At 31.4% G+C, this 25,843-nt stretch overlaps 4 protein-coding genes across 7 annotated transcripts in view; 1 reads left to right on the top strand and 3 right to left on the bottom strand.

The window, feature by feature from the left end:
- Positions 1-8,914, top strand: part of spin (lysolipid transporter protein spinster) — a 244,393-nt gene extending 235,479 nt beyond the window's left edge. Inside the window, exons 4-10 of one of the 2 annotated variants that reach the window (XM_076413814.1) lie at positions 284-487; positions 927-1,055; positions 1,124-1,385; positions 2,372-2,470; positions 2,530-2,761; positions 4,289-4,365; positions 7,452-8,914. In XM_076413814.1, the coding sequence (XP_076269929.1) occupies positions 284-487; positions 927-1,055; positions 1,124-1,385; positions 2,372-2,470; positions 2,530-2,761; positions 4,289-4,362 (1,000 nt within the window). In that variant the 3' untranslated portion in view covers positions 4,363-4,365; positions 7,452-8,914. The remainder of the gene's footprint in view (positions 1-283; positions 488-926; positions 1,056-1,123; positions 1,386-2,371; positions 2,471-2,529; positions 2,762-4,288; positions 4,366-7,451) is intronic. The other variant, XM_076413821.1, reaches the window with a different exon arrangement.
- Positions 8,915-13,490: 4,576 nt separating this feature from the next.
- On the bottom strand, positions 13,491-20,344 carry LOC143194785 (ovarian-specific serine/threonine-protein kinase Lok). Of its 2 annotated transcripts, none has more exons than XM_076401502.1 (8): positions 20,130-20,344; positions 19,869-20,073; positions 19,619-19,802; positions 18,903-19,028; positions 18,597-18,791; positions 18,305-18,543; positions 17,719-17,896; positions 13,491-13,679 (listed from the first exon to the last, which is right to left on the bottom strand). In XM_076401502.1, exons 1-8 carry the CDS (start codon positions 20,263-20,265, stop codon positions 13,635-13,637), a joined length of 1,308 nt encoding a protein of 435 aa, XP_076257617.1. In that variant the 5' UTR covers positions 20,266-20,344; the 3' UTR covers positions 13,491-13,634. The 2 variants fall into 2 exon arrangements, with proteins under 2 accessions (XP_076257617.1, XP_076257607.1); XM_076401492.1 differs by lacking the exon at positions 13,491-13,679 and adding an exon at positions 13,904-14,252.
- Positions 20,345-21,114: 770 nt separating this feature from the next.
- Positions 21,115-23,488, bottom strand: LOC143194780 (CDK5RAP1-like protein). Its single transcript, XM_076401476.1, has 9 exons — positions 23,148-23,488; positions 22,926-23,094; positions 22,668-22,878; positions 22,354-22,616; positions 22,079-22,290; positions 21,821-22,019; positions 21,571-21,768; positions 21,314-21,514; positions 21,115-21,250 (listed from the first exon to the last, which is right to left on the bottom strand). Exons 1-9 carry the CDS (start codon positions 23,379-23,381, stop codon positions 21,177-21,179), a joined length of 1,761 nt encoding a protein of 586 aa, XP_076257591.1. The 5' UTR covers positions 23,382-23,488; the 3' UTR covers positions 21,115-21,176.
- A 416-nt stretch (positions 23,489-23,904) lies between these two features.
- Positions 23,905-25,843, bottom strand: part of spz4 (Spaetzle domain-containing protein 4) — a 47,123-nt gene continuing 45,184 nt past the window's right edge. For both annotated transcript variants that reach the window (XM_076413806.1, XM_076413798.1), the window contains exons 6-7: positions 25,112-25,300; positions 23,905-24,218 (exon numbers count right to left, since the gene is read on the bottom strand). In XM_076413806.1, the coding sequence (XP_076269921.1) occupies positions 24,050-24,218; positions 25,112-25,300 (358 nt within the window). In that variant the 3' untranslated portion in view covers positions 23,905-24,049. The remainder of the gene's footprint in view (positions 24,219-25,111; positions 25,301-25,843) is intronic.

The raw sequence follows: 25,843 nt of genomic DNA, 5'->3' as shown, positions 1-25,843 counted from the left end.
CCAGATCTGGTTCCCAGCGACTATTTGCTGTTCTCAGATCTCAAAAGAATGCTATCTGGGAAGAAATTTTATAAAAGTTGGAGGGTCTCTATAATCAGTGTATCACCTTTGAAGGGAATTATATTGAACAAAAAAAAAACTAATTTTGCCAAAAAAAAATTGTTTTACTATGGTGGACCGGAGACTTTTCAGTTGACCTATTAGATATTTTCATTTTTCATGAACAACTTAATTTTTTAATAAAGAACACATTTTTATTCTTTTTCCGTTTTCTTACTTTCAGTGGACTAGGATACATAGTGGGATCTGAAACGGCCAAGATGGCGGGCTCCTGGCATTGGGCCCTACGAGTCACCCCAGGTCTGGGAGTAATTGCGGTTGTCCTAATCGTGTTCTTCCTCAAGGAACCCGAACGAGGAGCTAGCGAAGGAAGCGGTCACATGGAGTCCACATCATGGATTGAAGACTTGAAGCACATCATCAAAACGTAATTATCGTCTTATATACTGCTTCGTCGAAAGTTGAGTTAGCAAGAAAGGTTGTTCAGTGTTCGAACCTAATTATTGTGGTTAAGTTGAAAAAGCTCTGATATCGTGAAATTTTTTATTGCAAAAGATGACATAGAAATTTCATGAAAATCATGAGATATTATTGGGATTTGATTGACTGCATTGTATCTCCCATATCAATTTCATAAAATTTAATCAAAAGCTTACAAAATGCAAAAATGTTCGTTATAAGGCACTTGGTTTAATTTTCTGCTAACAAAGACTTTTCTTGTAGTTGTATGAATATATCAAGTTAAACTAACCAAATAAAAAACAAAATAATATAAAACCATCAATTAATCATATTACTAAAAAACGCATCATCAATTTATATACAGATTGAATAAATCGTTATTTTAAAATTGTCTCTATTTACAGCAAGAGTTTTGTGCTGTCTACTGCAGGATTTACTTGCGTAGCTTTTGTAGCAGGTGCCTTATCTTGGTGGGGTCCCAACTACATGGAAATGGGATCCATTTTGCAAGGAAACGGAGATAATTCCGATTCGTAAGTATCCACTTTCTACATATATTTAATTTTCTCAATGATATTTGATCTATCCCATTACTTTTTAGCATATCTTTACGGTTTGGTATAGTCGCTATGATATCTGGACTGCTTGGCGTACCGGCTGGCTCAATGTTGGCCCAAAGATTAAGGCATCGATGGAAACGCGTTGATGCTTACATCTGCGGATTCGGTATGTTGCTGTCCTGCCCGTTTGTATTCGCAGCCATTTTCGTAGCCAGGTACTCAACCAACGCATGTTTTGCTCTCGTTTTCTTTGGAGAGTTATTCTTAAATCTCACGTGGGCAATCGTTGCAGATATTTTATTAGTAAGTATAATATCGCACGTGATTCATTTTTTATTTAGCCAACTTAGTTATATCAGCGTATTATTTACATTGTTTCATAAATCGAAATATAAAAGCAAATGAAAAAGCACTAGTAATGAAAGTATATAAGTCCAATATGTTACATTCTGTCAAAATAAAAAAATCATATTTAATAATCATACATTAATCTGTAATCAAAAGTAAAAGAATGGAGAACACTTCAATAGGTGTAAATAAGCAAAAACAAATGCAGTTAAAAAACAAATAAACTTCTTTTATATAACTACCATATCCTTTTCCCTTAACAGTCCTGAATTATACATACTGAATTATAAATAGGTAGAAAGTAAATTCAGTTCATTTTATGAAAATAGAGATAGCATGCTTTTAGTTTTATAAAATATTTCATATTTATCATACAGTCACAAAACTATAAAATTTTCTTCCAATATTGTTTGTTGCCTTTTGTGTTCAATAAACACCTCTTTTGAACTTATTAATTAGTTGTATACGATACAAAAAATAAATTAACACTACCTGAGCATTCTAGAGAAATTTACTATGATATTTCATACATATTACTTTTGTTTTAGTAATTAATTAAATTCAATGCAACAATTTCAAATAATTTATCTACAGATTATCCAAAGTAGCAGTGAACAGTGTAGTGAACAACTATAATGTTAAAATAAATAATATATAATATTTTTGTTTCATTATTTTATTTGTATTAAAACGTTGTAATATATAAAAGCTAAAATAAACTAAAAGTCAAAGTTAAATTGAGCTGACTTGAGTGCACTGTTACTTTGGATAGATTATGGTAAAGAATTGCATAAGAAATGCTAATGACTGCAAAGCTTCTTGCATTAATAGAAAATATAGTTGTTTACTGTGGATACTAACCAAGTTTTTGGATTAATTTAATGTTATTTTATTTCAAAAATCAATATTTCACTTTAACTCAACTGTAACATCACTTTCAGTATGTAATAGTGCCTATTAGAAGATCAACAGCTGAAGGATTCCAATTACTGGTCTCCCACGCCCTAGGTGATGCAGGAAGTCCCTATTTAATAGGAGTCGTAAGTTCTCTAGGAGTCGTTCTTCGATTTTTATTAACCTATTTTTAATTTGTTTTTAGCTCTCACAATGCTTTGCGTATTTACTGAGCAAAGACTCAGATAGCGTCGACATAACCAACTCAACAACTATTTCCACCACCCCTTCACCCTCAGATGATTATGTTCAGTTTATATCATTACAATATGCCTTATTCACTACTTGCTTTGTAGAAGTCCTTGGAGGAGTGTTTTTCCTCCTTAACGCCTTCTATCTTGTCGAAGATAGAGAGACAGCGGAAAGGGCCATACACGGTAAGTGTTCTCATATGTTCTTTTGTTTCTTTTATTATGATAATGTATTAGAAGAGTTGAGGAAACAAGGAATAACTGAACAGTAATTTTCAGCTACAACTTTAACTATCCAATAGAATCATACGTACACATCAGAAACAAAATATCACCAAATATGATAACAGGAAATATGTTTTACTACTCAGTAAACTTTGTGTCAGTATAATATTGAATACTCATGAACCACCTGGAATATATTGCATGGTACAGTTTGTGTTACACTTACATGCTGCTGAACCATTTTTAAAAACGTTTGTTTAGGAATAATTGTATCTACATTACTGTAATCCAGTTTGTAGTAATCTCCATTTGATATTATGCACACACATGTCAATGCTTCTTCCAATCCCCAAAACTCTTCTGTAACTTTTGAGAAAGCTTTAGGGGTCATGTCTGGCGAATATGAAGTGTGGGCCATGATGACAGTGTTACTCAAAATCAGTTTCTGTGCGTTTTTATCTGTTAGAACACCATTGTCATTTTCAACATCCACACGGTCATTTTGAAAACTCTTATAGCAATATTTAACTAAGTGCTAGAAATAGTATAATTTCTGTGTTGAAGTTTAATTCAAATTCTCTTACCCATTATGTATAGGCCTTACAATAAAACAGCCAATGCACGTCATCAAAATGTATAATGCAACGTTTTGCTGCATCAAATTTAAGTTTTCATTTATTTTGACTATAACAATAAAGCACTAATAATAATTAAATAAAATAATGAAACACAAATAACGTTATAAAATATAATTTATTTTAACATTATAGCACATCTAGTGCATATTTATTGCCACAATAGTTTGTAGGTTAGAATTGTTTTATTATATTTACATTGACATATGACAACGGTGTCGACCTGTACCAACACAAATCGAAATTTATAGAACGCTTTGGTTACATGTTCGAACGCATCAGACTTCATTCTGTCTCTTTTTAACTAGAGTAATGCTAATTACTAAACTGAGAAAGTAAAATGCTCCGAGTTTAAAAGGTGATTTTACGTTTGTATAAACTGAATTGGCTGTTTTATTGGAAGAACTATATAAAAAAACGCAAACTGTACCAAAACCAATATTATTCCTTTCTTTAGGTTATTTCCAGATATACATATCGACTCAACAATATTACTTTTTGAACACACTTCGTGTATTGATCAATGATACATTCTTGTCAACAATTTGCATGTTGCATTGATAAATATAATTCATAAGGTTCAGAACACGAGAGGAAATCAATGGTTACTTCGATAATGACGATCCTAAAATAATAACAGGGTAAATTCAATTTTAGATTTGCAAAAATCGAGCGAAAAAGAACCGCTTATACCCGGTGCTCTAGAAAAACGTCGAGAAGTCGACTTACCGCTTAAAACACGAATTTAATTTCGATGTACCAGCATTTAATAAAATAAAAAACTTCATGGTTTTCCTGTGTGTTTCATTGTTTCTGTTTCGAGTTTATAATGACGTATTTTTTTATTCTATAGCTGAAAATTCTGCACCGCAGCATACCGAAATGACTGACCCATTAGAGTTGGATCAGAACACTAAAAATTTGTAACACGTATGTTTTTATACAAAATTTTTTTGGGTTTCATGAAATAAAACGCATACAGTAATGATTATGCCGTTGAGTGGGACAGTCTCTAGAATATGTGGTAACTGTAAAAATAGATATTTGTTACTAGAGTATAAAATAACTACGGAACTTAAAATCAGTGTCTACTTTATAGATTTATACATCTCAAATATAGATCACCACTAGACACTTAAATAACTACCACTAGACACACATAAATATATCTTTATACATAAAGTACAGACCACGAATATTGTATACTTTGAAGTATCATTGTAATCAATAATTCATATCAAGTATCATTGTAATTACTGTGTATTAAATTTGTTTTATAAGTAGAATTGCTGGTTTGTCCAATGTTTAAAAAAATGTGTTGTGCTTAAAATGCTTCCAAAAATTATACAAACAGTTATAGAAAACTAAATATACATTTAAGTTGCCAACTTTCAAAAGAACTTAAACTTACAAGTATCCTTTGATATAGTAGTCTAGTTATATTTTGAACACTTATTTAAATATAAAACATGTATATTTTTACACTTTGTCATTTTTAATTAACTTTTGGGTAAGCAAAAGCTTCTGTCATTCATGTTTGAAATTCTTGCATCTAATTATTAAATATTCAACACCAGTCATATTTTGAAGTATTAAGACATTGTTTTTAACGTAACAGGGAAAAAGTAAAAGTTCATTTTACATAAAAAACCGTAATGCAAGCAATGTCAGATGATATACGGTTAGTTGGCAACTCTTTAAACACGCAAGCTTTTTGTCGTCACAGTAGTTTATATGTTATGCACAAAAATAAATTATAGATACAAATATAGTTTGAAAAGTTTGTTATTATAACCATCAATTTTTTAGAAGTAATTAATGTGATATTTTTCAAACCATTTTTGTATTGAAACTAATAAACACAAAATTTATATGTTTTTGTTAGAATTTTATTTAAATATTACTGGAGACTGTCCTTATCATATATGTATTCAATTTACATTACCTTTTCTGATCCTATGTATATATTATTTATTATAACATAACATAGCATAATAAACCTCAGGAATGATTATGTTATTATATATATGATAAAAAAGGAAATCTTTGCTGTATGTTTTTTATTTATCATGATAAAGCACACTTTAAGTGCATGATCATCCTAACTTCATTAAAGGTCAGCGGTAATAAACTGGTGATGGAAGAGGTTGGTGCAGGTATAATGTATATTTGTCCACGTTTTTTTGGTGGAGAAAGTTTGTATAATTAGTGAATGTTTAAAAATATAATAATTTCATGGAAAACTACCTACTACTCAAATCACTCACAAAAATTATAGTCATATCAGATTTAATTTATGCCAAAGTTTATCAAATATGAAATTAAAATACCAAGCAAAGTTTATCAAATATGAAATTAAAATACCAAGCAACCTAATAGATCAATTGAAGTCATCGACCTGACACATAGACGGCGCTACTAGAATTAAATCCATCTGTTTTTTAGTTAGTCCAAACTCTCAAAAGATGCGTGTATAAATTTAACAGCTGTCGGATCATTAGTTTGTGAATTATAGCATTTTGAGTGAAGCAATTTTTGTTATTGTTAACTTGGCTTGATGTCGAGTTTCCGGACACTGCCCCAGGAAAATCAACTATCAAGAATTGGTGTGCTAAGTTTAGACGTAGCGAAATGAGCAGCGAAGACGGTGAACGCAGTTGACACCCAAAAGAGGTTGTTACCGAAGAAAACATTTTAAAAATCCACAAAATTATTTTGAATGGCCGTAAATTGAAACTGAATGCAATAGCAGACACTCTAAAGATATCAACAGAACGTGTACTCTGTGCAAAGTGGGTGCCGCGCGGGCTCATTTTTGATCAAAAACAACGACGCATTGATGATTCGGAGCAATATTTGAAGATGATCAAGCGTAATAAACTCAATTTTTTGCGTCGATATGTGACAACAGATGAAACTGACTCCATCATTTCACTCCGAAGTCCAATCGACAGTCATCCGAGTGGACTGCACACGATGAACCCGATCCAAAGCCTGGGAAAACGCAACAGTGGGCTGGCAAGGTTATGGCGTCTGTATTTTGGGATGCGCATGGAATAATTTTCATTGACTACCTTGAGAAAGAAAGGACCATCAACAGCGACTATTACATAGCGTTATTGGACCGTTTGTAGGACTAAATCGCCGAAAAACGGCCGCATTTGAAGAAAAAGAAAATGCTGCTTCACCAAGATAATGCACCGTGTCATAAGTCAGTGAAAACGATGGCAAAAATCCATGAATTAGGCTTCGAATTGCTTCCTCATCCGCCGTATTCTGCAGATCTAACCCCCGAGGCTATTTCCTGTTTTCAGATTTCAAAAGAATGCTCGCTGGGAAGAAATTTTTATCGGATGAAGAGGTAAAGGACAAAGTCAAAGACAAGACAAAGACAAAGGAATTTACTTTGAAGTAAAGGACAAATCGTACTACAAAAATGGTATCGAAAAATTGGAGGGATGCTATAATCAGTGTATCACCGTTGAAGTGAATTATGTTAAATAGAAAAAGCTAATTTTGCCAAAAAAATGTGTTTTACTATGGTAGGCCGGGGACTTTTCAATTGACCTGTTACTCACTCTTATAAAACAATGTTTTTCCTCAATATATTTCTTACCCTCAAACCTCCTCTACACCTCCACTTTCCAGGTTTAATGAACAGAATCATAAATGTTCAATGACATTTTTATTAGTTACAATAATTGTCACTTGAATATAACAGACACTTTCACCTACAAAACAACAATTCACCCTATAATTATTCGTTAAAATAATTATCGAAATTTTGATATAACGTCATTAATGAAATCATTAATTAATCAAACACATAATAGTATTGATAGAAAATTCTACCATGTGCTAACTGTTATATTTAATGTATTTTATTTATCTTGGCATAAGTTAAATAAATTATAAAACACAAAATTAATTTTGACCATGATTGATTTGAGTAGTATCCTTTTGAATACGTGCGGGATAAACATTATCTAAAAATGTATTTTTTATATTTATTTCAGGAAATTCGGAGGCTTTGCTTATAAATGAAGATCAACAGTCATCGTAACACTAGTTCACAGACGTTGTCATTACAAATTAAAGAGAATTTTTTTTTGTGAAAATGTGTTGTGTATTTATATGGATGTGTAGTAAGCCTGCAGTAAATGATATTATTGTGCGGATTTAGAACTTATACCTCCCATTGCGATAATTGTCACCAACCTCAAAAAAAAAAGTTTACGCAATTATTGCAATGGTCATTTCGGATTTCAGTAGTATTAGGACTATTTTTAAGAGTATGAACATTGCTATAAAATTTTAGTACACAAACAAATAAAAGACATTAGTTTCTGAGGCAAATGTGTGATGATGTATATTGTTATGTACAGAGAGAGCGGGACTTTTATCTAAATATTGAGTTTTTGCTCGATTTATTTCAGTTAACACTCTCTGTGCATTATGTATATATATAATATTTATGAATATCTGAAGATATAGTATGTAGATGACTTTTCTAAATTATATTCTATTTATTCGTTAATTAAGACCTTGCGCTCAGATATATGTGCTCTATACATATTAATGTTAAACGTCATCATAAACCCAAAAGTTTCTGGCCTGTATGATGATGTTATCCTAAACGATGAATTACAATTTTATGTTACAAATTCTACTTATGTATTAAACATTTTACTGAATGTTTTGTAAAAGTATTCTTAATGTACATTTTAATAATATGTTTTCTTCATGTTGCCAGAGGTCAGTATATTTATTATGTGTTAAAGGTGTTCAGTTTAGTATTTACTAATAATAGTAAACTGAAGACTGATTATATTTGTTACTATATTTAATGCATTTTTATGTTGCACACTTAAAGTTTCAATAGGATACCCTCATATTATGAAGAAGACATTCCTATCTTGAATATTAGTACTGTATTCTAAGGAATTATTAAGTTATAAATGATATGAAACAGCACAAAACTTAGGTTTAATTAGTATTTTACTTAAGAAATTGCCACCTCAAATCATATAAAAAATACGGTTGCAGTTTATATAGTGAGTAAATTAATATATAAAAAAATTGTTGACTAAAATCTACAAAACTTCCCTTAAAAAATATCCTTGAAATTGTGTGATGACCATCCTATAGTGTAAATATAAATAAATACATTATATACGATACCAATACATTTAAATTGCAGTGTGTTACTATACAGGTTTATAGAGTAATTTTACATAGTTTACAGCGAAACTGTACTTATCAATGTTTGTACCTAAAGCACAAGTCTAATAAATAACTAGATTTTTTACCAACAAAAACAATCTTTTTCTGGTGGTAGTTAGAGTTAAAAGTCATCCGACTTGAACTAACCGAAAATCGCATACAGTTTATGCCAAAAAGACTGACTCTTATTTTAATTCTACTTATTTATTTCAATTAACTGGCCTGTAAAATAAACTATGATGAATCCAAATAAAAATGTTTTATTTATAAACTCCTTTTTTTATTTAAATATTGATGTAATTATTTCACATTCACCTTGTTTGTGAATTGATGGAAGTATAGTAAAACAATAGTAATACATTTACTTGATATAATAATAATTTTTTTGATATTATCGGAAAGATTTCACAAGTGTAAATATTTTAAAAGAATTGTTGCTTTATTTAAAACGATATAACTTACCATTCATTTATTCATCAGAAATTATCCCAGTTAATTAACTTGACATTTGTCAGATGATAAAAAACTATGACAATAAAATGTCTAAAATCTCATAACCATTATGTCAACCTTAATGTCACTTCATAAAAGGTGATTATTTCTATGGAAGTATAACAGATAAGAATAATTACATATTTTGAAAAGCCACTACGTAATCGGCTTTTTGTCAGCACTGATATGACAATTCTTACTTTGACTTTTGCTAGTTCCTGTCTGTCAAGATTATAATTGGCATGATAGAGAAAATAGAGGTTTAACTTTATAGGCAATTTTGGAGAAATGTTAAAAGGAGTAAATTTAAATCCTCTTAATTATGCAGTACATAAAAATAATAAGGTGCGCTATATAATGTTGGATTAAACAAGTATACAAAATTTTAACAGGGAAAGACAGCAAAATGTTTTGCTTACAAGTATCTATAATGGAGATTTAAAAATGTGTGTGTCTGTAATAAATATGCATAAACAGCAACTTTTGTTGTTCAGTTTTGTCATATGTTCAATTCAGTGACATATGACGTTTTTTTGAGTAAAAAACGTAATCATCGTTCTGATGAGGATGATTCCCCTCATTTTGAGATATCTAGGAAGAATATAGACAGACTAGATAGTCCGGGTATGTTGGTTGGTGTTTCTATCCAAATCATATATTATTTATTATAATATAACTTATAGTTGATTATATTATAACTTCTTCAAAATTGGTAGTCTCATTGATGCGAAAAGTTAATAGTCGGACGGGGCAAGGTCTGGAAAGTACGACGGGTGCGATAATATATCCCATCCAAGTGCTTTCAACTCTTCCTCGAACGGTTTTGCTTTATGAGACGACGCGTTATCGTGCTGTTAAATCACTTTACAGTGTCTTCGGGTCCATTCTGGACTTTTTCGGTCAATGCATGGTTCAAATTGATTATTTGTTGTCGGTAGCGATCACTATTAACTGTTTCATCAGGCTTGAACAGTTTATAACACACGACGCCAATCTGGTCCTACCAAACACAGAGAATTTGTCTGCACCAAAACGATTTGGCCTTAAAGTCGATCGACCGACTTTATCAGGTACTAATCATGATTTTTTGCGCTTATGGTTTTCAAAATAAAATCTATTTTTATCTCCCGTCATTTATCACAACAGTTTGAAGTAGCATTTCATAGATGATTTTTCGATTTTCTATTTGCCTGTCATTCACTTGATGTAGCACCCATCTTCCCATCTTTTGGATTTTCCCCATTGCTCGTAATTGTTCGCTAATCGTTCTTTGGGCCACATTTAACTCTCCTGCCAAATGTTTTTGAGTTTGATTTGGGTGTTCATCCAATAACATCGAAATCATCAGTTTTGAATCCATGCTTCACATGTTTTTAAAAACTTTGGCAAAATATAACACGTATATATTTGAAGCTTGTCAGTAGAATAGAATGACATATTTGTCAGATCATAAAATTTCATACTTAAACCTAGCAAGCTCTGTTAGAAACACCTGTAATTACTTTTCGGTACACCTGGTATACTACATCTGTGAAACTCGTTGAACAGCAAAGAATAAAAGAATCAGAACGTTTTCTGACTAAAACAAAAAACAAAGAGTATCGGCTCTACTTGACTGCTAATAACCCAACATACATTGTGACACTTTTAGTAATTATAAGGAGTAAAAACGGATATAAAGGCAATATACAATCACGTAAATAAATTTATTGATATGATTCAGTCTCAGAGCTCAAAAAATGTTAGAACTATAAGCAACTATAAGCAAAATAAACTTACAGACGAAATCAACCATCTAAAAATGTGAGAAATTTCTCGCAATATCTATATCTAGCCCATATCTAGATTCTACTATTTCATTACTAAAAAATTTACTTTCTTCGACACACCGGGAAGTATTTTCAGTTATTTAACTTCAGGCATAAAATATGAGAAAATTAGACAAATCAGTATTTTTAAAAACAGCAAAAGGAACCTCTACAAACGTTTTCTACATAATTTCATTCATAATTTTTTATTGAGGGGGTTGCCTACTACATATCTTAGCATATATCTGAATCGACAACATAGAAGAAACACATGTTTGTCAAACACGAACTTGGACTTAAACTAAGTCAAATGTATTATTTTTTCGGACTGGCTGATATGGAATTTTACTATGAGATAACTGCTACCAAGTCTAGCACAGCCACCATTCAAGGACTCCATAATGTTGCGTGCCATAGTCAACCCTTTTGATGAAGATTTAGATCATAGTTGGCATACAAGATCATTTACTTTTGTCATACAAACTATTTCTAGAAAATATTTTGATAGAAAAAATAACTAACTTAAAAAAAATAAATAACGGAATATAAACATAACAAAACACCAAACATTATTTTTTTACTTTATTGTAATGTATTCCTGCTCTGGTGGTATCCAAAAGTTGCAATACTTCAATATTCTCATGAGAATATGAGTCTTTCCTCATACCCCCTTGCAATTATCTTGATTTCTTGACTTCTGTGGGTCTTTCTGAAGGTCTCGATGTAGGTAGTCAACCCTGTAGTATTTGGGTACGCCCACAATACTTCTCAGGACTTTGTATCTGAAAAATGTGTATTTTGTTTATGCTACTCCTTGCAGAGCATCCCCATAAATGAACTCCGTATGTCCATATAGGTTTCAGTATTTGCTTACATAATAGCAGCCAATACATTTTCCTATATTTCAATTCCAGTTCTTTTCTTTTCTTCTTTATATGTTCCTTCCAGCGAAGTTTTGCCTCAAGATTCATTCAGAGATATTTAGCGTTGTTGCTATATGGAATGACAGTACTAATTAATATTATTGGTGCTTGTACGGTATGATTGTAGGTGAACTGCACATGCACAGATTTACTTTCGTTAATTTTCATTTTCCAAGCTTGTGTCCAATTATTTATATTGTCACTTGCCTTCCTCGTTATTGCGCCCGACAGCTATAGTATCATCAGCAAATGTAGACATCGTAATATTCTCCATTTGTGGTATATCACAAGTGTAGAGTAGAGAAAGCATTGGCCCCAGTACACTTCCTTGTAATACACCTAATTTACTTTTTTACTTTCGTAGGTTTTTTCAATAATATCTGTTATTCTATGGACCTGTCAATTGTTGAATGCTTGTTAATAAACCCAAACTGGTGTGTTATTTGAACGTTTTGAAGCATTTGAACATGCATGTTTACTTTTTAGTTGTACTTTTTGGACATTACAGTGTCGATGATTTTAAGTAAGCGCTGATCTGATCAGCGTACATTGAACGTCGAATAACACGAACGACGGTAAGTGTTTGCCTGAAATCCCAAAAAGGAGTAACAGAGTGCCACCAAATAGTTTGTCGTCGTTTTTTATGTCTTTCAATGTCCTATACAACGCTTCAAGCGAATGTTTGTGTGCCATAGTGCATTCATCCCAGATGATATTTTTACACTGTTTCAGCATTGTGACCTGATGGGAATAACTAATCAAGTGATAATTGGTCGATTATCGACCAGGGCTAAACATACTAATATAGCTATTAGAAAATAGGTGTGGGAGGTAGAAGGGTGAAAATTTAGGGTTGTATGTATTTTTCAATGCTATATGATTAAAAAATCAATTTTTGTGACAGGCCTTATCACTTAGGGGTATAAAAAATTGATAACAACTGATTCTCAGACATACCGAACATGCATATTTAGGAAGTATTGTAACAAAGATTGTGACATGAAAATTCTATATATAAGATATAGAGAAATGGTATATTAAAATCCCAACATTTTCTTTAAATAATTTACAAGAAAAAAATCCCTTTCATTGACCAGACATTAAGGTAGTATAATTAAAATAACAAAAACGCACTAGCCGGCTTGGTGGCGTAGTGGTAAACGCGAGAGGACGGTCCACTTACTGTTGCGATAGTCGCGGGTTCGAATCCTGCTGGGGCATGGTCGTAAATTTATATTTGTGATTGTCCTACGCAAGAGTGCAAAATCCGACCAGGAATAATCTCAGTCACGCCAGTAACCAGGCTGGGTAAGACCGGATGTCTTCTAGGATGGTCTCTAAGTTGGTCACTTGGTCGGTAGGCTTAATGCCGAAGATCATAGTTTAGCCCGGAGCCTACGTTAAACTGTGGGTCCAATCCAGATAAACCCCTACTTAGTAAAAGGAGACTTAATATGTTCGAGGAAGAAAATATATGCAAAAAAACGCACTAATTATATATAAACAATATATTTACAAAAAAGGTACAAATATAACACATTTGCACGAATGTATATATCTAATACAGTTAAATCATTAAATCACAAGTAGTGTTATAATAATACATAGAAAAATAGTAACTTTTTTAAGTTGGCAATGAAGTAGCATTTAATATATTTTGGATTTATATCAAATTTGCGTGTTAAAACTGATAATATACCAGTAATATCAGTACAGATAAATATATATTTAGAAAGAAGTAGTGTAAACTAAATTATAGTTTTTGGTCGATAGCTACTCCAATGATATATAACAAGATCTAAAAAAATTTCAACACAACATTAAAGCGTATAAATATGGCTGAATTCTATAACATATTACATGTAAATATAAAAGGACACTAACATTAAATAACTTGTACTGTTTGAAGTAGAATTAGGCATTTTTTATGAAAACTAATGGTATAACTCAGTTTGAAAAATAATGATGAATTATGCCATTAACGTTCATAATATGTCAAACTATTTACATATCACAAGAGGATAATCACATCATAGAGATTCCATTATTTATTGACAGATTATATTTGGAAGAACATATTTTTAAAAAATAGAACAAAACAAAATGCAATTCCTCTGTTGTCCTTAACTAAACATAATTTTAACGCAAAAAAAATAAACAAATTTGATTAACAAACAACCGTGCCGGCACTACCGAAACTTCCGCTACTGCACACTAACGTACAGTCGGAATTGCTCGAAGAACTCGAAGCAGAAGAATAGCTGTTAAACCTGAATTTCTTTTCGGGCGGTTCCTGCAGTAAGAAATTCATTGGATTTTCGAATCCTTCCTGTTCGAGCAAAGTCTGGACCCTATGTTGAACCCCGTGATCCTGATACATAAAAAATATTTCAGCTTTAATTTACGCTGTAAAAGTGAAGTTAATATGTGCCGCGGCACAAAGAACGTTTCAGGTTTTGCTCTTATAATACCCTGACAAAAGAAACAAGAACTCTTGTAAAAATACATTAAAAATATCAAACAAAATGGATGCTGTACTTATGAAGGAAAACAATGAGTTCAAAGCAACTAATCAGCAATTATGTCAAAAATTGTTGGAACTAATTAATGAGCTCGCAGCTATGGGATTACATTTGCAAGGTCCGTTATAGAACATCGAGAAGACAACAAGAAAATTATATATAGAAGAGTCACCAACGAAGACGAACTAGAACGAAAGGTAGGCGAATAACTTGAATGAACAGAAGAATAAGAAGTATAAAAAGAGGAAGAAGTCCTAGATGAGACCTTCCCCGCTAGTAAGAAAACATCAAGGAAATATCGTACAGAACACCAAAATAAAAGGAGCAAGATGATAAAATTGCTCTGTGTCCCCCGATTATGTCAAGCAATATTGGTAATTTTTATTTATTCAGAACACAGACGAAAGAAGTGGTCACTAACCGAGTATGGTTCAAAGCTCTGTCAAATAATGAAATTTGAATTCCACACATATCAATTAAAAAGTGATAACTAGTAAAGAATCGATACAACGGATTACCATGAAGATATCAGGACGACATTTAAAACGAACTCTACTGCTCACGAGCATGAAATCGTGACCATTACGCCTATAGTGAAAAGGGCGAAAACCCTACTACGATATTCCCGCTGTTTTACGTCGATTTAATACAAAACGAGAACAAGAATACCATTTATGACGTAAATTATATAATAGACTGTAAAATAAAAGTAGAACCCTTGAAGAAATATAATAGTATTCCCAAATTGCACAGACTACCAACAGCTCGGGCATAGTAAACATTTATGCAATAGGGAACCCAGATGTGTGAAGTATGCTGGTAAACATCACACAAAACAATGCACAAAGCAACCGAATAACGTAGCAATATGTGCATTATGCAATGGAAAGGAACATTGCCAATTTTTCATATTGCAATTTTGCAATATTGCAATAAAGGGTGTGTAGTATACCAGAAGAAAATCAAAGAACTTCAGAACTTCAAATAAAATGACAGCACAACAATACAACGATTAAGGCAACAAAGCTCAAAACTTTGCAAAGCTATCTGCCATTGAAAATAAAAAAATTGCCGAAACAGCAATTCCAACGGCAAACAATATATGTAACAGAACGTGTAGCGATAAACAAATTAAAATAAAAAAGCACAAAACTGTTAACAAGCCAACCATCGTCGACATGATGAAATTGCTCAGTGAATTTCGGACTGAAATGCGACACAATTTGAATCAGTTAGCAGAGTAGAAAAATTAGGAAAATCCCAATAACGTGGGACGCAAATGGCTAAATCAGCGATCCCGTAAAGTAGAATTATTTCTGAGAACAAATAACAGATATAGCACTCATATCGGAGGCCCATTTTTCTAAAAAAATATATATTAAAATACGGGGTTATGATGCCTACTGACTTTACACCCCAGCGAATGGGTTGGAGGCAAGACAAATCTAGTTATAAAGCAAAATAACAGCATTTTTAAAAGAAATTCAAAAAAAGACCGGCGTTGAAGTAAACATATATATATATATAGTGTCCGCCAAGACTTAACAATAACATTTATTTTTAAAATTGCTTAAAAACCTGACATCTGGTAGAACAAGTTGGATCTTATAGGTCTATTTTGCTGCTACCTGCGATGGATTGTTAAAACGTATTAAACTATTTATAGAAATACCAGATTTCCAGTTTGGATTTTGAAATCACCACTAGACAATCGACAAGTGCATCGAGTAACACAGGGTATGGCATTTGGAATGAATTTACAAAATGAGCAAAAACTACCGGAATTACCGTCAACACTTAAACCTATTTCAGCTGGAATTATATAGGGTAGTGTCTTGGAACCACTTCCGTATCTGCTCTGCACTGCTGATATCCTAACAATAAAAGAAACAGTACTTGGAACATTTGCCGACGACACAGTTATTATGGCAAAAGACCTCTCTGCCTAAGACTGTAGAAAAAGTACACGTAGCAGTCAATAAGTTCTACAAATGGAGAGGAGACTGGAAAATACAGCTTAATAGCTCTAAATACATCGTAATACATCTTAATGGTAGGTTAAATTGGAAACACCATGTTAAACAAAAAGCAAAGCACTTTAGACTCTGCAAGTGAAACAAATGTACTGGTTAGAAGATATTCTCAAGTTGACCTAAGATCAAAGAGATTGGTTTATCAGTCAATCATAAAGAAAATTTGCATATGATGTGGCGTGCAAATATGGAGTTGCACTAAAACATCAGACCTTCTAGTAATCCAACGCAAAGTTCTACAATTAATTACCAATGCTTATCGCTATGTAACCAACAAAGAACTGCACGATGACTTCGAAATCAAATGGATATACGACGTGATCCAAGATATTGCCTTAAACAATAAGGTTGCTAAATCACAGCAACGTGGAAGCAACACAGCTACTGCACAACACACAGGAAATCAGAAGATTTAAGCGAACGAAACCACAAGAACTTGTTTAGTGTCTAAATGAATTTATAACTAGCTTATCTTGATTTGGGAAATACGTACTGAAGTATTAATTCTGTACTAGCTCGTAAAACCAAATATACAACCTATATATTATCATTATAGATACTGCAAAATATCCATAAACGGATATGAGAGAATTGGGATAGAGATTGGAAAACAAGGACAGAACAAAAACAATCAAAAACTTTTCATAGAACGTTATAATTACATATGCATGTCAAAACTGAAGATTTTTAGGAATCGCATCGCAATTAATAGTAAAAATAAAACCATAAAACTGTTTGATCTAATATGACCTACCCTACAGTGTTAACTATGATAGTTTCGGCGTTCACTATTCCTCTTTAATTTTAAGAAGTTTATTTCTAAACTCCATCAATGGAGCCATTAAAATTTGGAGGCACAAAAAAGCTGTATTGAATATCTATATGTGAAAAATAGTGTACACAACAAAATGATCATAATTACAATAAAAAATATAAAGGATTATGATAATACAGAAATAATGTGTCAGAAGGGCAGCATAAAAGATCAGCTGCTACAGTATTAATAATGACAACTAAACAATAATCAAGACAGCAGAAAGAAGCAAAAGAAATAAGAGTACACAAACTTGACACTTTATCGTGATTCAAGTACTAGGCTGGAAAGAAAAGACCAGATATATACATCTGGATACTGAAACATTAAACCAAGAATACAGTGTTAACAATTAATTATACTATATAATTAGTCACCACAATTGTGAAAATTAAATTAGGTTTTAGTGGATAGAAATACCCCTTGAACTATGTATCATCTCTACTACTTGTTAATTACTAAACTTACGTTTTTAATCCAAGGATCGTGAAAAATTTCTTCGACGGTAATTCGTTTCTTTGGATGAAGAATTAACATTTTTTTGATAAGGTTCTTAGCTTCTGATGAGATGCTTCTCCATGTATCACTTGTCATATGATATGAGGCAGACTTAATTTGATTTCTTAGTATGGATAAATCATCAGAACTATAAGATGAGAATAAACATACAATAAAGTAGTCTAGCTATAATAATCCTGCCTATGATATTTATTATAAGTACCATCCATTGGTTGTAACTTTTATATTATAAGGTCACTGTTAGCATTTTAATTTAAGAAAATCCGCGGCTTAAGTCCATCAAACACTTATTCAAACTATAACTACCGATATAACTTTCCTAACGGACGTTCTATATAATTAACAGAATTTTCAAAAATAAGAAAATCAAAATATTCAAGAAACAACACATACCTAACTTAAACCTAACTGATGTCAAATGTCAAAAAATCAGACGTTTAAATTTAAAAAAACAGCGCTACCTATCTTCGAATAGTAAAACTACTTTTTTTGCTAATCTGATAAATATAGTAACGTATATATTTCATTATCTTACCAGAATGGGTATTCCTTTGATAACATATAGAACAGTATAACTCCCAAACTCCAGACATCTACCTCTTTACCATATTCGCCATACTCGCGGAACACATTATATATAACCTCTGGGGCTACATATCTAAGTGTGCCACACATCGTGACCATATCATTATTGCTGGTGATCTTGCTCAGTCCAAAATCTGATATTTTTAACAGGGTTTCTGGTCTGTCATCCAGCAACAATATATTTTCAGGCTAAAAATGCAATATTAAATAGAGAACATATATATGGAGACATTTATAAGAACCTTCAGATCTCTATGGACAATACCTTTGGAATGTAGGTACTGGACAGCTAACAGTATTTGAAAGAAGAAAAATTTAGCACCATCTTCATCAAGAGATCTAATGCGATTGCTCAATTCCCCACCGGCCATATATTCAAGTACTAAATATACTTCACTCTGAGTTTGTATTATGTCATTCATATTTATTACACAGCCCTAAAGTTTTAATTTATTTTTGAGATCAATATCAAAAATATATCTTTATCTGATACCACATTTGGAAACTATTAAATTAAACTGTACAGATAATGTTAATATAGTACTTACATGAGATAAAGTCCTTAAAATGTTTATTTCATTATTAATTTTGGATGGATGATTTATTTTGTGCATTTGTGAAGTATTACTGGGACCAATTAAGATTTTCTTGATTGCATAATATGCTAAGCTATTCTAGAAATATAAAACCATGTTTTTATTAATTTTTGCTTATCTTTTAATTTAAAAATTAAAATCTTTATTTTGCTAAGAAATATTTAGGCTGTGGTAGATAAAATCCCATTTAAATATCATTCTCATTCCATATTAGATTTTATTAGAATATCTATTGTACAAACTGAAACTACATATTGAAATATTGAATATATTGAAAATATTGTGGTAGTTTGTTAAATCACAAAATTATGAATAAAAAATCAATAAATAAAGATTTTTTCATTGCATAAGCTAAGATATTCTGGGAATATAAATAAAACCATTTAATTAATTGATTCTTGCTTATAGTTAAAAAAAAGTTAGTTAAAAAGTTTAGTAAAAAAAAACATTTATATTGCACTAAAATTTGAACTGTTATCACCAATACTATAATTTAAAACTAATAAATTTATGATATTGCAGAAATAATTCCTTTTAAAAGTTTTTTAGAGTAAAAATAAGTATAACCATAAATATTTTATGGTATTGAAAAAGTTCACAATACCCAATATTATGTATAAACAAAAACATTTTCAATCAAATTATAAATATTATTGAGTAATATTTACCCTCTCCCTCACAAGGCGCACTTCTCCACAGGCCCCTCTCCCTAACAGTCTAATATGGGCATATTTATCTATTAAGTCTTGGTGTAAAAAATCATTTGTCCCATCTGATCCTCTACTCATGTAAATATATATATAGTCATCTGGGACTGAAACTGCTATGCGGTCGTCATTTTTTAATATTCTTCTGTAATGGAATTAATTAGACAAATAAAATATACCAAATTGCTTTAATTTTAAATAAAAAGAGTACCTGCTTCCCTTTCCCAGCTGGATTTTATTGACAAACGTCCCATTCTTGCTAAGATCTGTGATATAAACTAAATTATCTTCAACACTTCTCTCTATAGAAAAATGTAATTTAGATATGTTAACTACTCTTCTTTGAAATTGGTTACTGGTTATCACAACTGTACAAGTTTCTGATCTACCAAAAGTGAACGATTCACCAATCAAATCTATGAATATAAAAAATAAGTGCTCAACCACATTACATAAACATAAAATATCCTACCAACAGAATCAAGGAATCTTTTACAAGAATGAAGTCTTCCCCAGGGAATGGTAGCCTGTAAAAAATCTAGCGATTCTTCTACTGTTTCTTGTTCCATTCTATCAACAGGTGTCAATGTGTCAGGTAATTGACTCATTTTAGCTCTTTTTACTCCACTATTTATTATTGGTATTTAAAATTTTGTTTTATATACACATAACCAAAACCCGCGTTAAACTAGGGATTTTTGTTTTAATTACAATTTCACCTGTCAATTGTTATTGGTCGAAATAATTGGAAAAAACGTAATCTGTGGTTAAAATATATGTTGCGAATGTTGATGTATCTGTTTGAACATCATATGATGATAGATACATATACATATATTATATACTATAGAATACAGATCTGTATTCTATGATTATATACGATAGAAGAATATATGGAGTAGGCTCACAACAAATTTTATATTTTAATATATTTTTGGATTTATGTGAATTATTTAATATACTAATTAACTTTTGATTAATTTTACTAAAGGTTTAGAAGAAACCATTTAAAACAATTTTGTGTCGGTTTTAAATTCTATATATTCTATTTATACAGCTCATGAATGTTATTTTACGTTAGTGTACAGACATGTGTGTACATTAGTATGTCTGTAAAAAGTCATGAGTTGTGAATGATTAACTAATTTGTTTTTCATATCTGTTAGAGAATAGTATAATTTTTTTCGAGCATTGATTGAATCAATAGTTTGATAACCGCGAGAGGCTATTCATTTATTCCCATCACTACTTTGACTAAATACCAAACCAATCAGAGTGCTTCCAATAGGAAATCGTCGCGATATTCAAAACGCTGTCAAATTGTCCATTTCGGTTTTAGATAGCGTAAAGAGTATATTTCCATTTTGTTTTGTATATTAATTTTTTCGGTAAGAATTGCAATTAATGTGTTAATATACCGTATAGTAATTAAAGAATTTAAAGAAAAGAAATACAACTTACTGAAGTACATATATATTTCTAACTTTAATTTACATTAAGTCATCTTAAGAACCCATTATTAATTGTAGTTTCTGTATTCCATTGGATTTTCCTGGTAGAATTCTTGCAGGGTAGTCAGATACAATGGTATACCTAAAAATGATTTTATAAACCAAAGACATTTAGTGGACTGATTAATTGAATAAAAATACACACCTTTGAGAACTTGAGATGTGGCAGTGTTGACATGAACAGCGATATAGTCCCCAGGTCTCATTAGTCTAGTACCACTTCCATCTCTATAGGGCACAGTATCATTGGCAGGCAGAATAACTTTTATATTGTTGTCATTTCTTCCTTGAAATTGACTGGTTGATCTTTTGCTAAAACCTTCAATGAGAACTAGATGTGTTTTCCCTAAAAAAATATATAATTACACATATTTGCTTGTTTTAATGGAATATATATGATACCTATTTGAGAAGAATTTAATTTAAGAGCTCCAGCACGAAATGTTTTAATCATTTTTTGCAACCTCTCCTGCTTGATATTATTTGGTATATCATCTTTAAATCTCCTATGAGCAGTTGTTTTTTCTCTCATACTGTATGGAAATAGATAAGCAGTGTTATACTGAACTTCTTCCATTAAAGTGATTGTATCTTCAAATTCTTTAAAAATAAAGATATAACTAAACCTTAAACGTTATATAAGCGATTTTACCATCATCAGTTTCCCCACAAAAGCCACAAATAAAATCAGAACTCAATGCAACATCTGGAATTTCTTTCCTGATATAATTTATTAAGTCTAAGTAAGCTTCACGTGTGTATCCTCTCCGCATTCTCTCCAGCACAGCTGAATTACCAGACTGAGCTGGCATATGGAGGTTCTTACATATATTAGGAGTTGATTTGATAATCTGAAACACATACAACAATCGAAATAATAAAAAAAGGATGTGATTTAATTTGATTGTACCTGTACAACTTCATCAGGAAAATCTTTCGGATGGGGAGATGTAAATCGGATTCTCATTTCTGGATTTATTTTTGACACTTTATATAATAAATCAGCAAACCTTAAACCTCCCATTTTTGGTTTATATACAGTTTTAAAACCCTTTGCCAAGTTTGTTACATTACTTACATTAACGTCTTCTGATTTATCTTGATAGCTGTTTACATTTTGACCTAAATAAATTGTTCTGTAAATAATATAAAATAAATTATAATAATAACAACTGTAAACTGTACCTAGTAATGTGACTTCCTTAACACCCATTTCTGACAAATGGTCTATTTCTCTTAAAATTGAACTAACAGGTCTAGATCTTTCTCTACCTCTTGTAAAAGGCACTATACAATATGTACACATGTTATCACAACCTCTCATTATAGATACATAAGCAGAAATTGAGTCCTTGTTAAGTCTAACAGGAGTTATATCGGCATATGTTTCATCCAATGATAGGAGAACATTTACTGATTTTTGATTATTTTCAGTTATAGCCAAAAGCCTAAAAAGTATCATTTAAATGTTTAGTATGAGTATCATAAAAAAATAGTACCTAGGTAAATCCCTATAGGCATCTGGTCCAGCAACAACATCGACAGTTTGCTCCTTTTCCAGTACCTTTTCTTTGAGTCTCTCAGCCATACAACCCAAAATACCAATTTTCAATGGGATCCTGTCGTTATATCTCCTTTTTTTTATTCCATTTAAATATGTTAAGCGGCCCCAAATTTTTTCTTCTGCACTATCTCTAATAGCACATGTTACTAAAAGTAATGTGTACTACAAAAAACTTGCTTTTGATAATAGGTACCTATAAGGATAACATCAGCTTCGACAAGGCTTTCTGTTCTCTGATAGCCATTTTTTTCCAAAATTGCCCAAACTATTTCAGTATCATTTACATTCATCTGACATCCATACACATCAAAATATACTTTTCTATTCCCTCCATTAGTTTTTTCCAGTAAATATGGAATAACCTAGAGAAAACTTATTAGTAAGCTTATAAAACCTATATATATATATCAAGCACCTCATCATCAGGCAAATGATCTTGGCCTCTTAAATGTTCAGCCTTAAAGAAATCTTTTAAATTAGGCCCATTTAACAACTTTTTCCTGAAAACTGTATTGGGAGTAACTGGTTTTTCTTTCAAGTTATTAGTTGCAGAATCAACACCGCAAAATCGACAATCTAGTCTATTAAGTTTAAAATAGTTTTTTAATAGTGACACTCTGGATGGAGATAGTTTTAATGATACGTTCATGATTAGACAATATACAACATATTAATATAATTTGGAATTAATAAATATAAAACAAAAATAAATATAACCTATATCGCTTAAAGTTTTGATTTATTAGGTTAGGTGCTAAGTCACAGTCTTTTATTTTGACTTTGTTAAGGTTAATCTACACTTACGTATCGGACGGACAGTACGATTCTTGGGTTGCTACACAGATTTTTTCGCACGATCTTTGTTTCCTTTAATACAGAATTTTTATGTTGATTTCGATATATAACCATGTGCATTAAATAATTCAAAATAAAGGAATAATATGTATTTAGTTTTAAGTAATAACAGATTAATGATAGAACTTGTATATCGATTTAACTTTTAAACATTAATAATAAAACATTTACTTCTTTATTCAAATATTTAAAGAACAATACAACTTTACAATTCATAATTTAAAACATTCTAATAAATCAACAAAATAGTAATAATTACAGACTAGAACATACTTAATAATTATTTAACAAAATTAGTCTTTTAGTATGTACATTAAATTTATTTCGAAATATTTTTACGCCTACTGCATAGTTAATATAAATAGAATAAAAAAATTAAAACTACTGGAACACGAGCCTTACAATTTTACGATTTTCTTGTGGTCTTTTTTTGACGATATTAGACATTCATTTCAACAAGTGTCAGTTGTAATCATTTTGTTCGTCTTGGGGTACGTGGAAGCGAGGACTTCGTGACGTAACACGGAATTCGGGCGGCATGTTGTAACATTTGCAGACACAGCAAGACGGGAACCTAAACCAATCGGAGAAAATGCCTCGGCACTCGTTGTTTGGGTCATAGGCTAATAATCTACAAAAATGACAGATGGAAATGACAGGCGTCACATCAGCTGAGTTATTTAAAAATATCAAATGTTATACATGGGCTACTTGATGTAATACGTTTTTAATGCTCTCAAACAGTAGTGGCTCCCGATAAAAATTTTAAGTTCTGCAATTTTTGCAAAAAAAAAACTTACATATTTTTATAAATTAAGTCCATCCTACGTTATTTTCTATTCGCAAATTTAGTAATTACTTCGTTATAAACATTGTCTATTTCGGAGATAAACTGTTTTTCAATAGATAGCATGGAAAGAGCTGTTAAACGATCTTCGACCATTGATTTTCGGAGAAACGTTTTGATACGCTTTAGTATTGAGAGCCACCTTTCGGCCTTTGATGTTGTCATGGGAGTGTTACCACGATTTCCAATAATTGTCTAAGCTTCTTCAACATGTCTCCTAAATTGTTTTCTATTAAACATTTTAGAAGAGGTAGTGCAATATTTAAAATCTGCAATGCAATCTCTTAGCAGAAAATCAGAAATTCGGTGATCAAATTTACTGGTGCCTGGACGGTTGCTTTTATTTTCTGGTGGCTCATGACTTATTATATCTGATGCTTCACTAATGATGTTATCAATATTGAATTAAACTTGAATAATATTGCATTCAAAATTATCGATAGTGTATCTTATTCCAGTAGGTTCGATTTTTCTTTGCTGCACTTGATTAAAAAGCATTTATTAAAAGGTATATACTACATTTAGTCTACTAAATGGGATATGATTTTTGATAAGCAATAGAAAATATTTTAGAATTTTACTCAGATTTTATAATTCTTTTTTGGAAGCTTCCTTAGTTTTTTTTAGGAACTGCAGCTCTTATGCCCCAACCGCCACTGCTCTGAAATTATACTAACCTATGAAGTCTGTATTGCTGTTCGCATCTGCACCCTTCCCTACAGTACATCTGTCGATGTTCAAACGTACATTTCTCCCAATGAACATACTGCTCGAATGGATACATGTTGAGCAAGGCCAATACTTCTCCACGAGTGTTGTTGGCCCAGAAGGGCGCCACCACTTCCTCTTTGACGGGGCAAGCGTTTCTAAAATATAATCGGTCATACTTCACTGGTGATGTTACATGGAGTATATATAAAGGTTTTACTTAAATAGACGAAACTGAGGAAATGTTTTGCGTGGTCCAACTATTGTTGAATTTGTTATATATTTGAATTGTTTTACAAAGGCATTTGATTGGGTCATTTCTACAACGCGATTGTTTGTTTCAGTTTATTTATGACGCCATTTTTCTGTATTGACAGAGTATGAGCAGTCTTTTTATAACTTAGTTATAATTACTATTGTTTGATTATAATGTATCTTCATTCTCAAAAGTGTTATGTATCTAGGGTATATAGGGTAATAAAAAAACCAGAAGTAGTTTTCCTTGGAAGAAATAACCCAAGTTAGCTAGATTAAGGATGTGTGTGTGACTTAGGATTGCTTTTACCTAGAATAGATACATTGAAGGTAAAAATGATTATATTACAGGAGAAGTTTTTGTTTCTCTTAAAAAAGTCGCTTGTAAAGTGCCATCAATTAAAAACATAATTATTTTGAAGGGGTTTATTTACTTGAAACAAATG

Source organism: Rhynchophorus ferrugineus, unplaced genomic scaffold (genome assembly GCF_030347505.1).
Source record: "Rhynchophorus ferrugineus isolate W39M unplaced genomic scaffold, kcgeb_rfMv2 rfM1, whole genome shotgun sequence".
NCBI classification, from domain to species: Eukaryota; Metazoa; Arthropoda; class Insecta; order Coleoptera; family Curculionidae; genus Rhynchophorus; species Rhynchophorus ferrugineus.
Note: the sequence above shows the minus strand (reverse complement) of the source record. Positions and strands in the feature narration are given on the sequence as shown.